We start from the raw sequence: 14273 nt of genomic DNA, 5'->3' as shown, positions 1-14273 counted from the left end.
GCTGTGAATGGGCTGTCTTCTTAAGCACTGGGAAATTCAATGAGGACTTTGGTGATCACACACTGGAAATGGAACCAAAACAGAGCCGTCCTACCCAGACCCAGAAAGTCAAAGCCCTTGACCACAGACCCAGAAAGCTGTAGATAGGAATGCCCTGGAGATGGACTTATTCACTCCAGCAATTACATCATGCAATCACCATGAAAAGGGAGTAAACCACCCCGTACCTGCACTAGACACACAGCAGGCTAAACGCCCGTGGGATTGTACCCTAAGCGGCTCGGAACACCACATTTTCAGACAGAGCTCTACAGTTACAAAAAGTTTGAAAAAAGGACAAGGAAGAAGGGCAGAGAAGACGGGAGCAAATCGGACTAAGGAATCTCAGTTTGTTTTGTTGTTTAGTCTTGTCCAACTCTTTGTGACCCCATGGACCAGAGCACGCCAGGCCCTCCCGTCTTCCATTGCCTCCCGGAGTTGGGTCAAATTCATGTTGGTAGCTTCGATGACCCTGTCCATCCATCTCGTCCTCTGTCGTCCCCTTCTCCTCTTGCCTTCACTCTTTCCCAACATCAGGATCTTTTCCAGGGAGTCTTCTCTTCTCATGAGGTGGCCAAAGTACTGGAGCCTCAGCTTCAGGACCTGTCCTTCCAGTGAGCTCAGTGTGTTTAGGGAAGATTAAAGGCTCTGTTTATGTAGATAACAACAGCTTTCAAAGGCTGGAAAGAACAAAATTGCTGAGAGTGAAAATTTGAGGCTAATGAGGACGTTTCAGGGGCTGAAATACATACAGTCTGAAGTTTTCTGTTTTTTTTGTTTTTTTTTTTTTTTTTTTTTTTTTTTTTTTTTTTTTGGCATGCACTCTTCTGTCCATCTGTTTCCACACAAGCATTGGCCATTTTCTGCACGTTAGTCTTGTTATTTACGTATTTCATGTTTGCAAATTTGCAATAACTAGATGGTCTGGCTTCATGCTGTGGTAGTCCGTTTTAATCTTCCTTCCAATGAAAATTATTTCAAGTGATGCCATGCCTAGGTAAGTGTTTGATCTGTCTAGATTCTTATTATCCAGCGGTCCAAGGCGCCAGAACCAGCACCTTTTTTCCTGCTCTGTTGAGAAGTACTAGAATGCTGCAATCCTCCTGCAGGCAAAGTGTTGCTTTTTCACATTTGACGTATTCCTGATTTTTTTTTTATTTGTATTTTGAATAAATGAACGAGTGTGTGTGCTTGGACATAAACCCACTTCCAGTAGGTATTTCCAGCATGGATTGATTGCCTTTGTAAAGAAACATACAAGGTCAGAATCCTGTTAGCCATTCATGTATTTTTAGAAGAGGTAGCCTTGTTAGCATATTTGGCGGAAAAGAAAAAAAAGAGAGAAAAATACACAATAAAGAAGACAGAAATGTTGTGTCACCTTAAAGACTTAACTGCTGTATATTTTAATGCGAGCTTTCGTGGACAAGTCCACTTCTTCAGATTCAAGAGTGGGACTGCATAGCAAATATTTATCCATTTATACATGGGACTGCTGTTGGAAGATACTCTTATTTTTAACAAACAGTTTCCTGGTCACAAGGTGCTGAAAATGTGACATTGCACGCCTGGCAATGACCTTCAAGCCCCCTGTTGATATTCAGTTCCCTTTCCCAAGAAGCATTGTTCATGACCTATAAAGCCCCATACAGCTTGGGTCCAGGCTGCGTGAAGGACCTTATCTCCCCATATGAGCCTTCTTGGCATTTAAGATCATCAGAGGAAACCTTTTTCTTTGTCCCATTGCACAGCTGATGGGGACACAGGTGAGGGCCTTCTCTGTGGCAGCTCCCAAGCTATGGAACGCTATCCCTCGGGAGATCAAGCTGATCCACCTTCCATTTATCCTTCCACCGACAGGTGAAGAAGACCCATCTTTCCCTCGGGAGATCACGCTAGCCCTTTTATCCTTCCACAAAGTCCCAACTTTTCAGGCAGGGTTTTTCATAATCATGATTGAGTCTCTGAACTCAAGTTAAGATAGTTTTTAAATATTTACTTGCTTTAATTAATTGTATGTTAATTGGGCATAGAGTTGTTTTTTTAAATGTTTAGCTTATTATATTTTTAATTCTATTCGTTTTTAATATTGTGAGCCTCCCTGGGCCCCTTTGTTGGGAGAAAGGCAGCCTGTAGAATCAAACAAACAATGATAATGATGGTGGCTAAATTAATCCCAGGCTATTGATAACAAGCAGGAGCAATACGGTGATGAGTTTGTGCGTGGTGGTGAAATCCTCTATCATAGTGGCAAAATTGTCACAAATGTACAGTATTAATGAGATACCAATCATGTTCTCCGTTGGGTGCCTATTGCATGTCGAGTCACGCTCCCAGGAATGCAACCAGCTCCTTTGTAATTACCGGCAATGCACTGACATTGCTTACACAATTTCACATTTTGCATGGGTAAATTTCCAGTCGGATCCTCCTGGTCGTTAAAATATCAAAAGCTCTGTCCCATAGATGGTAACCAGCTCATCTGATACAAGTAGGCTACAGTTCACAAAAATGAACACCGGTCAGAATCTGTTCATTAATCTTTAAGGTGCTTCGAGACCCTTTGTTGTTCTTCTGTGGCAACCAGAAAAACAGCTACCCTCTCGGAAGACCAAAGAGCGGTCAGTGAAGAATACGTCTTTAAAAAGATGTGTAGAATAGCTCAGTCGCTTCTCAGACCTGAGAGAAGAAAGCTGGCGCTGCAAAAATATTAGTTGAAAGGGCAGACAATCCACCCTCAGAGACGTACGGCTGAGGTGGCACACGGAAGCTGAAACTGTGCCTGTCTATTCCCAGGTAGAGGCATACCTCGGTTTACGAAATTCATGCATCTTCTGGGGAAATTTCGTTAAACCAGTAACACAGATTGCGCTAGGAACGGGGGCCGCGCTAGAAACCCCCAGGCGCAATGCATCCTGCGGAAACCCTTTCATAGATCGGGGGGAGGAGAAAAGAAACATAAACCGGGGCATTATTTTCTAGGGATTTTGGCTCGTTAAACCGAAAATTATGTAAACCGAGGCTTTCGTAAACCTAGGTCCCGCTGTATGTGTAGTACTGTTTGGGTAAGAAAGGCACGCCCTGAAGAAGGGAAGGGTAAACGACTTCTGAGTTACTCTCCCCTGTACCTAGAAAACCTTGAAAAGGTTTGTCAGAAGTCAGAATTCACCTTGACAGTTCACGATTATTTTTATTGTTTTATTCACTTAATAGGCATTGGTGGATCTAAGAGAAGAGGGCTTTTGCATCCTCACAGTCCGTTGTGAATGTGGAGGTGAACAGGCAAGGCGCAAACACATACACCTCATGTCGGTGTTCTCGGTGCCCCTCAACATGTACCATGGGTAGTAGCTGCCCCAAATGGTTCGGGTGTGGTCTGTTATTGGGTGAAAACTGATCTGTTTGTTAATTGTATTGTGATGCTTCTGGTGCAGAAGAAACATGATCTAGATCTAGAAATACAAATTGCACCCAGAGTTGTGAAGAGGGTAACCTTTTAGAAGTATTACCTCCTAGCAGGGATCCAGGGGGGGCGGAACTGTGTTACTTACCCTTCTGTTTCTCTCCTTTCTAGTACCCAGAGCCAGAATACCCGGAGAGACCGCTTCCGATGTCCCAGCATGAGACGTCTCCGACTGCACTGCGACGGGCCAGCAACCACCGACGGGCCAACCCCTGCTGCTTATGCTGGTGCTGTTGCTGCAGTTGCTCATGGTAGGCCGGGCGGCCGCGACGGGGTTTGAGAAGGGAAAGTGTATTTCTCGCTGCAGCGGACAAATTCAGCATTTACCAAATGTCCTCGCGAACATGAATCTGCCAAACGAAAGCCCAAGCAAAGCGTGCTGCTTATAGATCGCCCCATAGGGCTTGAACCCCCTCTCTGGGTGGTTTCCCATTTCATTATGCAAGGCTACACTTCGCCCCTCCTGACCAGCAAGATGGGTCCCTCGATTTACCGACCTCGAGAGGATGAAAGGCAGAGTCGGTCTCAAGCCAGCTGCCAGAGCCCGCTGGGATCGAACTCAGGTTGGGAGCTGCCCTTTAACCACTGCGCCACAAGGGCTCCAAAATTGACGGGCATGCACGTGCATGCCAAAGGAACATGGAAATAGAAGGATCTTTTTTTCAAAAGTGTGCATGTAAATAAGACCCTTTGTAGTGAGCATCAAAATGGGGGTGAAAACGTGGAAGGCTTAGCATCTGTTTTAACAAGGCAGGATCATAAACGCATGCACTCTCATCTCCTTTCACATCCATTCTGAGCCCCTTTTTCAGACCTCCGGAACCCCTAAACAATTTCTTGCATGAAAAAAAAGGGGGGGGGATATTTGGTGATTTCTCTTTTGAACAAGGCGATGAGCCGCCACATCTTCTCTTCCCGTCCTCCCAGTTTTGTTTTATTGCTGTTACGTTTTCTGTTCAGAGGGGCCATTGCAACCACTTCGCAGGCGCTGGGGCTCTAAAAGGGCCCCCTGTCCCTGGGGAGCTTCCCTTCCTCTGGCTTATAGAGATGAGAACGTTTTGTTTGTACTACAACACACTAGCACTAGAAGATCGGAAATGGCCTTAATCCTGGGTTAGATGCTTGGTCTAACTTAACCCAGCATTATCGGTAGTAGACTGGTAGACTGGTGGCAGCTGCTCAGGTTTCAGGCAAAGACGTCTACCCTGCAGAAATACTTGGGATCGGACTTGCAGTCTTTGACAGGCAGAGCCGATTCTGTGTCACTGAGCTATGGCCTCGCCCTGTGGGCCTAGAAATCTTCTCCTAGAAATAATGACAAAACCAGAGAGAGAGAGAGAGAGAGTAAAAAGATGTGAATGTACATTATGGATTTTTTTTTTACTCCACATCCCATCATCCCGCTTTCTGGGAGTCCCTCTGCAGGCTGCAGACCTTACGGTCATTAAATTGTGCTCACCTGGAGAGTAGGCCCTCTCCTGACAGGCTTCCTGCCTTGGATAGGCCTAACTTCCTGTTTGAAAAGGAAGCTTCCCAGCAAAGCTGTTTCCTTTTCAAACAGGAAGTGAGGCCTATCCAGACTGCTAGCTGGGTGGGACTTGTAGGTTTTTTTAAAAAGTCTCGTTGAAAAACAGCCCCGACAATAGCTTTGTGTTTTGGTGAGAAGTGGTTGAAAGAAGGAGTCGGGTTCTGGAAATCCCCCCCCCCGGCCCCTTGCTTGGTGTCTCTTTGTGAATGTTTGCAAGCACAAGAGGGTCTCCTGTCTTGCCAGGAATGGGCCAGAGACAAATCTCCTGTCCCTCCCATGCACATACGGCTCCTCCCACTCACATGGCCCTCCCACACATGCACAGCCCCTCCATGAACCCATGGCCCCTCCCACTCACATGGCCCATCCACACATGCACAGCCCCTCCCATCTACCCATGCCCCTCCCACTCACATGGCTCTCCCACACATGCACAGCCCCTCCATGAACCCATGGCCCCTCCCACTCACATGGCCCATCCACACATGCACAGCCCCTCCCATCTACACATGCCCCTCCCACTCACATGGCCCTCCCACACAGGCACAGCCCCTCCCATGAACCCATGGCCCCTCCCACTCGCACACGGCCCTCCCATGCATGCATAGCCCCTCCCATGTACCCATGCTCCTCCCACTCACATGGCCCTCCCACACATGCACAGCCCCTCCCATCTACCCATGGCCCCTCCCACACACACTGACCTCCCATGCATGCATAGCCCCTCCCATGTACCCATGCCCCTCCCACTCACACACGGCCCTCCTACTCACACACGGCCCCTCCCACACACCCATGGCCCCTCCCACACATGCACAGATGGCTCACCCACATGCTAAACTGGTCCGTGGAAGCAAAAATGATTGGGGACCACTGCTGTAGACCATCTCGACTGGTGCCATTGATGTCCGCAACATCCATGCTTCCCTTTGCTATGGAAAGTTTGATGTCTTGAATCAGGGATACAGAAGCACCATATTAATGGGTGTTTTGAATCATGGATACAGAAACACAGTATTTATTTATTTATTAAATACATAAATTAACCAGAGGGTTTTTAAAAGAACTGAATGAACAGTTGGTCCGGCCTGATGCATCATTGCATAGACTTGAGGAGATGCCTTTTTTCTTTTGTGGCCTGATGCTCAGCTGTGCTGTCCGTATGCTTCTGCTTGTTTATAACTGGAGGATCCTCGGGGGGGACTCTCTGACGAAGAAAGTATAAACACCATCTTGAGCAGATGGTGTCGTATTTGTGCTTTCTGGGCATGTGGAGGCTTTTGAAGGCTCTGTGTATTCAGTTTTGTTTGGGTTCAGGATTCTTGTTTCTCAGTGTTAGATCTAGGATGTTCTTCTCCACTGGATTATTTCCCTGTGATCTTTTCTGTGAAAAAAGCAGCGTTTTCTACCTTAGTTTGCACCTGATAGCCTTACCTATTTTTGCCTTTCTCACATTCCTTTTTCGGGAGCAAAGCACCGCTAACTTTTAAAGCAGGCTGCCACCCTGTGGCCCTGCATGTGTTCTTGTCTTCCAGTCCCCAGAAGTCCAGGTACATGGCCAGTAGTGAGGGTTTATGGGAGTTGTAGTCCAAAACACCCAGTCCTGGACACTCCTCACGCCTGTTATAAAGCAGCATAGGTTGCTTCTATACTGCCCCATAGTGCTTAAAGCACTCTCTGGGTGTATATAATTTAATTATGCAGGCTAGATATTCCCCCCCCCCCCAGCAAGCTGGGTACTCAACTTACCGACTTCAGAAGGATGGAATGCTGAGTCAACCATGAGCCTGGGATAGAACTCAGTTCATGAGCAGAGTTTCTACTGCAGTACTGCGTTTTAACCACGAGGTTCCTCATAGCGAGTGGTTTGAGTGTATCTGTCTTCTCATAATTATTGCCAAGTCTGAAGTCCTGTTTGTACAGAGACTGGGATCACGCTCATGAGTAGAGGCACCACACCAGCAAAGAATCTTGCTTCAGAGTTGGTGATGACTGGGTGGAGACAGTGATGGATTCCCGGCCAGTGTGTTCAAACATCCAGATTCTGTAACCTCTGGAAACAGCTGGACAAGTAGACAAGTGCGACTAGGTGGACTTTTATGGTGCTGCAGAACAATGAGCAGCAAATGTTTACGTGGCGAGCAGAAGGCTTTCTGGAGAAGTGGTGGCCTTAACTAAAGACCCCTCTTAGAAGGTTTGATCAGAACTGGGGGTTGGGGAGGGAATAAGGGGAAATGAAGGATTTGGCCTCAGCTCAGACAAAACTTCAGATGAAAGTATCTGAAAACATGTGTTTTCCATTTGGACGAAGAGTGGAAATCATGAATGGGTGTAATGACGATTGATTGATTGGTTGATTGATTGATTAAAAGGGGGCTGATTCATCAAAAAGCAGATCCACACAGAATTTGAGAAAGTTATTGCTGAGCGAGAGGCTGGGAGTTTGATTCCCCCACGGTGCCTCCAGCTAGAAGAGCCAGCCTGTGTAATCATGGGCAAGCTGCACAGAAGAAGGGAATACCACTTCAGAATACAGTAGAACCCACCCACTCACAGGATCAGAATCTGCGGTATCCACTTATCTGCTGCCTGAAAAGATTAAATTTAAAAAACCCAGAAGTACATGTGTATATGTATTTTCACAGTGTATTTGCCAGAAGAGGTTACTAGAGGGAGCCAGAGACCATGCTATGTATAGCATTTCCCCATTTTTCGGCCATGATGGTGGGGGTGTTTGGAACTGATTCCCTACAGATACAGTCATGCCCCGCTTTACAATTGCCCCGCATTACGATGAAACTGCATTACGACGATGTTTTTGCAATCGCAAAACGATGGTCTGAATAGGCTTTTTTCACATTTTCTTCGCAAAAAGATTTTCCTACAGCTGATCGGCGGTTTCAAAATGGCCACCGGGTAAATAAAATGGCTCCCTGCTGTTTTTTGGGATAGATTCCTCTCAAGAGTGGTATGATATACCAGATGGGCGGGAAATAAATAAATAAATAAATAAATAAATAAATAAATAAATAAATAAGACAGCCACCAAAAATGGCCACCCTATGGAGGATCTTCACTGGATGGTGAGTTTCCAGCCCATTGGAATGCATTGAAGGGGTTTCAGTGCGTTCAATGGGCTTTTTATTTTCACATTTGCTGGAATGAATTAACGTCGTAATGCGAGGCACCACTGTACTGCAGTTCTATTTTCTAACTGGAAAATCCTGAAAAGTGTGGCTATAAATCAGAATCTACTTGATTTACGACAATGCCTGCTACTATTTTCAAAAGCCTAGGTCCAACGTCATGCTGGAGCACATAACAACATGCTGTTCCTTCATGCCCCATTCCACCTCCCACCACCCCCAGTGATGCCCAAGGTTTGGGTTTCTAGAGAAGGTTTTTGAGATAAACCACCTGCAGGAGAGCTCTTTGGGAATGGTGAGAGACAGGCTGCTGCCCTCCCAGTTCTGCTAAGAGAGAGGTATTTTCTATTCACTGATTTCCCCCTTCTGGAATCTGGTACCTCCAAGAATTGCTAAGTCAGCATGGCTGCAGACCCGCACTGCCAGGGGGATTCTTAGACTGGTCATTCCAAAAAAAAAAAAAAGCATTTTCAGGTCTTTACGTTTCCTACACAAGAGTGTGAGGATTTAAGATCCAGATGGTAAGCTTAGCTGGCTGGATAGCTCAGTGAGTTAGATATCGGACTGTAGAACCAGAGGTTGGGTGTTCGATTCCTTACCGTGCCTCCTAGGGGAAGAGCCAGCCTGTGTGGCTTTGGGCAAGCTGCACAGTCATCGAGTGCCCTCAGAAGGAGTCACTGGTAAACCAGCTCTGAATGCTGCCCACCTAGAAAAGCCTGGAAAAGGGTCAGCGTGGGTCAGAATTTGACTTGATGACATGCAGTTATTATTATATGCCCTTGTTTCTCAAAGCAGCATTCACCACCCCTTCGTTCTTTATCTGTTTGATCTGGGATCATGCCTCTTGGACATAGGCATTACCTTTGCAATCGCCTGAAAAGCAAGAAGAGAAAGAAAATTATTGTGTTCATTTGTGTGAATTTATTATGACCTCTTGCCAAACGCCGTGCATCGGTGAATCGAGCCAAATTCTCTCGAGCAACAAACTGCAATTAAAATAGAAATCAACTGATGGTCCTGGAAGCAAAAGAACCACATTCACACAATGTCCTTAGAAGACCCCCTTGGTCATCTTGATGCATGAATTTTTTCCCCCAGCTTTCCGAATTGTGTGCAGTGCTTCGACAGGACGAGGTGGCTCGCCTCTCCCTTTGCATAGGCGATGACCAGGATGTATGAGGAAGGATAGGGTTCTTCTCCCTGGTAAACCATGCAGTGTGCTTGGGAGATCCCAAATCCTTCTGCCTGAACAGGGAGGGCGGCTCTTCGCTTAACTCTGAGAGAACACTGGCCTCTACTGGCGGAAACTTCATAGGATGCTGATCAATGACTGCCTTGAACAGCTACCAGGAAGCCGAGCTCCACCTTCAATCCAGCCCGAATTTGTTCTGCTCTTCATCCTTCATCAGGATTTGATGTGTTCAGAAACAGGGGTTATTTATTCTTTTTATTTCTTTATTCTTCATGTTGTTGTACTCTTCCCTTCGGCTCTTCCGGAGGCTCCTTGAATGGGCAGCCGAGAAGGCCACATGAAAGCAAGCGTAGAAATAAATACAGTTGGGAACGGCAAGAGGCTGAAGGGCTCTTAAGGTGAATTTCTTGTGGTTTGAAAAGCTTTCACCTAGGAATAACGTTTTCACTCATCTCAAACGGGGAGTGAATTTGGAGAGGGGTGGAAGCTTGATTTCTGAGCTCACCCCACTTTTACATCTGATCTAGTAGTGACATCCAGGTCATTTTTAATTCCTCTTTGTGTTTTAAATCACGGGAGCAGAAGCTTGCTTAAATTTTCACATTGCATGACCTGTTGATCATCATTAGTCATCAACGTAGGCACCGTTAATCCTTTCTCTCCACTCATTCTGTCTTTATTTACTGATGTATTATTCCATTTGGAGAGAATGATATAGACCAGAGCGGCTCATGCTTACGTGGGGGGCGTCTCACCCCAACATTTCAGAGTGAAGCCTGTCTTCAAGCACAACACTTCTGCTTTAGGTAGGTGGGGGGGGGGACGGACGTACAGACAGACAGACTCCTTCTGCCATCCAAAATATCTACTGTGAAATCAGCACAGTGCTACAGACTTCCTGCCTTTTGCCACTGATAACAAGCAATCTCACATTTATCTAGGCCTTGTATACCCGGGCATGTTTAAACACCTGAGCAGTTGGAATGTTTGTATGCTTTCCATAACACCTGGACAGTTAAGGCAATGTAGTACATTGATGGCTTTATTTCATTATACCTCTTTCAAGAGGCTACCTCTGCTGTTGCTTCTATAAAGTGGAAGTAACTTGACAAATGTCCTGTTTTTATGCAGATATGTTTGTTCTGTGTTTTCATTTGTTATCCCGCTCTTCTTTTGGGCCCTGAGTAAGCCAGAATATCCAAGATCAGCACTGATTTTGCAAGGTTTTATTTGTATTTCAACTGTAACTTTTGTAAGCCATGTATACAGTTTTAGGGTTTTACTGGATAAGCCATGCAGGGTTTTAGGGATGCTTCCATGGGGTTTTGTTTTTTTTACAAAACACTTAGAACCAGGGTGGGTTTGATTTAAATTTTGAAATTGAGCTTTTTTGGATGATTTAATTTTTTTTTTAAAAAAAAATCAGTTTTAAAAATTTAAATTGTGTTTTAAATCACAATATCTTTTAAATCATTGCTTTTTACCCACCATGCTAGGAATCCTAGGTGGGAGGTCAGGTTAATAGAAGATTTTATGATTTGTAATACCTTGTATTCAAATGTGACAAATATATTCTTAAATGAATGGGGGGGGGGAATAGAAAATGGCTTACACAAGGCAGCCTGGTGAACTTGTACAGTGGTGCCTTGCTTAACGACGTTAATTGGTTCCAGCGAAATCGCTGTAGAGCGAAATCCTCGTTAAGGGAAATAAAAAAACCCATTGAAATGCATTAAAACCTGGTTAATGCGTTCCATTGGGCTGAATAATTCACCGTACAGCGAAGATCCTCCATAGGGGTGGCCATTTTCGGTGCCTGTAGAGCGAGGAATCCATCCAAAAACACAGCAGGGAGCCATTTTGAGCAGCTTGCGGCCATTTTGAAAACCAGATGATCAGCTGTTTTGATCGTTGTAATGCGAAGAATCGGTTCCCGAAGCAGGGAACCGATCTTCGCAAAGCAAAGCAAAAAAAAAAAAAAAAAAACCATTTAAAACATCGTTTGGCGATCGCAATTCTGATCGCAAAAACATCATGAAGCGGATTCGTCGTTATACGGGGTAATTGTTAAGCGGGGCACGACTGTATGTTTTTGGGTGAAAATGAGGACCATGTCTTCCTCAAAACAATACAAAACTCATTGACTTCTGCTTCCTTGGCCCTTCATGGCCAACATTCAAGCTCCTCTCCTCCCTTAAAAATAGCATCCGTTATTTACTGTAGGTGTTGGAGCAAAGTGACGTTTGTACTCACGCCCTCCTGGCCAGCCAGTCTTTTCACAGAAGCTTGTGGGAACCAACAAATTGAAAGACCTCAGACAAATAGAACTCTACCTCATCCCGTTAATCATCTTCAAACAGCGATCATTCTACAAAGCCAGCCCATCGTTCCTTCCGTTCTTGGTGCTCGCCCCCCCCACCTCCCAATCCTGTCTGTTAACGTTTCCTTCTCTCCTTAGGAATGAGGATCGTGAGCGCTGGAGGCCAACGCGAGACACCAAACTGGAGCCCATCCCAAACTGTGAATCTTGGTGAGTTCCCTGCGGCATGTACGGCATCCGTTTTGCGCCTGTACTGCCTACAGAAGCCCCATCACGCTGCAGCTGGCGATCTCTCCTGTCCTGTCTTGACAAATTAATTCTCTCCCTTCCCCCTTTAGTATTACATTTTTGTACATTGGATTTTTCCACTAAAATATTTCCACAACAGTGGTGCCTCACTTAACGGCGATAATCCGTTCCAGGAAAATCGCTGTTAAGCGAAAATGTCGTAAAGCGAAAATAAAAAGCCCATTGAAACGCATTAAGAACCGTTCAATGTGTTCCAGTGGGCTAAAAACTCACTGTCCGGCGAAGATCCTCCATACGGCAGCCATTTTCAGTGCCTGTATAACGAGGAATCCGTCCCTAAACATAGCAGGGAGCCATTTAAATTACCCAGCGGCCATTTTGAAGCCGCCGATCAGCTGTTTAAAAAACATCGTTTTGCGAAGAATTGGTTCCCGAAGCAGGGAACCGATCATCACAAAGCGAAATTCCCCCATTGTTTTGCGATCACAAAAACGTTGTGAAGCGGATTCGTCGTAATGCGGGGGAATCGTAAAGCGGGGCACAGCTGTATTTAAGGCAACTCAGAAGCATCGCTGAAACCAGTTGAACAACAAAACTCTCCACAATTAGGAGACAATGTGTGCCATTCTCAAACTTCGTTTTCCCCTCGTTCTGGGCAAAGCTTTCCATGTATCACCTCACAGCATGTACATTTTGCATCAAGATCTATGTGACCTTCATAGTGTGCCGTGTTTTATGCACCATTGATGAAAGTGCATTTGTGTGGGTTTTAGAAGCAAAGAGACACTTTTGAACCTACGCATGTTGCTGAATGTTCTTGTGCGTGTATGTGTTTGTACCGCACAGCATCTCAATAGTTGCAGATGTACAGATTCTCAGAGGATACAGCCAGCGCATAAAATCCTTAAAAGTGCAGATCGAGCGTAACTTATTTATTTCGTTATTTGTTGCCTTTATATCCCGACCGTCTAGTGCCGAGGCGCGACTCTGTAAACTATAAAGAGATGGCATGGGAGAACTGAGGTGCCAGCTTTATATCACGGTCACCTCCACTGTAAAATTTTACAACCCATCTCTCCAAAGAAAGACACCCTATTTCCAAGCTTCAGTAGACTTGAAAGGGGTTGCATGGCGAAATCTTAAAAATCAAAGGCTTATTTTGGGAGAAGGTAAGGTAGCGTGAGGCGGGGGGAACGAGAAAAGCTTTCCACTGATTTGACAACGAGGCTTCTTGGTCCTGCGTTGCTCTTTCATTGCACTGCATGTGAAATTCAGATGTGGGGTAGAGTTAATGCAAATATGTGCATATTAAAAGGTTACTCGTTCGAGCTATAGCTTCCAGCCCTCCCTCTCCTCCACCAGAATGGCTGTTTTCTCTAACCTTGGATAATTTATATTTAGCCTTCCTTGAACCTGGCCAGGAAGTTAAGTCCAAGTGGCTTTTTCCCCATATAATAGCCCCAGTGTTGTGTGGTTGCTTTCTAGAAGCTTAGGATGCCACACTGTTATCATTTTGTTTCTTTACAGCGGTGCCTCGCTTGACGACATTAACCCGTTCCAGCGAAATCGCTGTAGAGCGAAATCGTCGTCAAGCGAAATAAAAAAGCCCATTGAAATGTATTGAAAACCATTCAATGTGTTCCAAAGGGCGAAATACCTGCTTGTCCAGCGAAGATCCTCCATAGGGCGGCCATTTTCGGGTGCCTGTAAAGCGAAGAATCCGTCCCTAACACAGCGGGGAGCCATTTTGCACAGCGGATGGCCATTTTGAAACCCGACAATCAGCTGTTTTCTGGTCATCGTAAAGCGAAAAATCAGTTCCCGAAGCAGGCGTTTTTTCCCATTGAAACATTATTTGTGATTCCAAACGCGATCACAAAAACCTAATCGTCAGATGGGTTTGTCGTTTAACGAGGTAATCGTTAAGCGAGGCACCACTGTACTTTAATCACAAAGAATGCGTGTTGCTTCTGCATGTATTGGCAAACACCCAGCTCCCACGGATATCTTTCAAGAAAAGGCACAGGGCTCAGCAGACAACGCATGCATATTTGAAATGCATTATTAACTTTATTCTCGATGCTGTGCAGACTTTTAGGTATTTGCATGGACCAAACTACCATGTTTCCCCGAAAATTAGACAGGGCCTTATATTAATTTTGGCTCCAAAAAACGCATTAGGGCTGATTTTCAGGGGATTTTTTTTTCACGTACAGCCATCTACATTTATTCAAATGCAGTCATGTCATCTTCTTTTAGTTGCTGCATAAGGGTGGAGGGCAGGGTTTCACTTAACTGGGGCTTATTTTGGGGATAGGGCTTATATGACGAGCATC

At 45.4% G+C, this 14273-nt stretch overlaps 1 protein-coding gene across 4 annotated transcripts in view; it reads left to right on the top strand.

The window, feature by feature from the left end:
- The window catches only part of RGS19 (regulator of G protein signaling 19), a 66056-nt gene that overhangs the window by 48121 nt on the left and 3662 nt on the right, over nucleotides 1-14273 (top strand). For all 4 annotated transcript variants that reach the window (XM_072996715.2, XM_020814398.3, XM_078391992.1 and 1 more), the window contains exons 3-4: nucleotides 3614-3753; nucleotides 11827-11898. In XM_072996715.2, coding sequence (XP_072852816.1) covers nucleotides 3614-3753; nucleotides 11827-11898 — 212 coding nt within the window. The remainder of the gene's footprint in view (nucleotides 1-3613; nucleotides 3754-11826; nucleotides 11899-14273) is intronic.

This window comes from Pogona vitticeps, chromosome 4, assembly GCF_051106095.1.
Source record: "Pogona vitticeps strain Pit_001003342236 chromosome 4, PviZW2.1, whole genome shotgun sequence".
In the NCBI taxonomy this organism is placed as follows: domain Eukaryota; kingdom Metazoa; phylum Chordata; class Lepidosauria; order Squamata; family Agamidae; genus Pogona; species Pogona vitticeps.
Note: the sequence above shows the minus strand (reverse complement) of the source record. Positions and strands in the feature narration are given on the sequence as shown.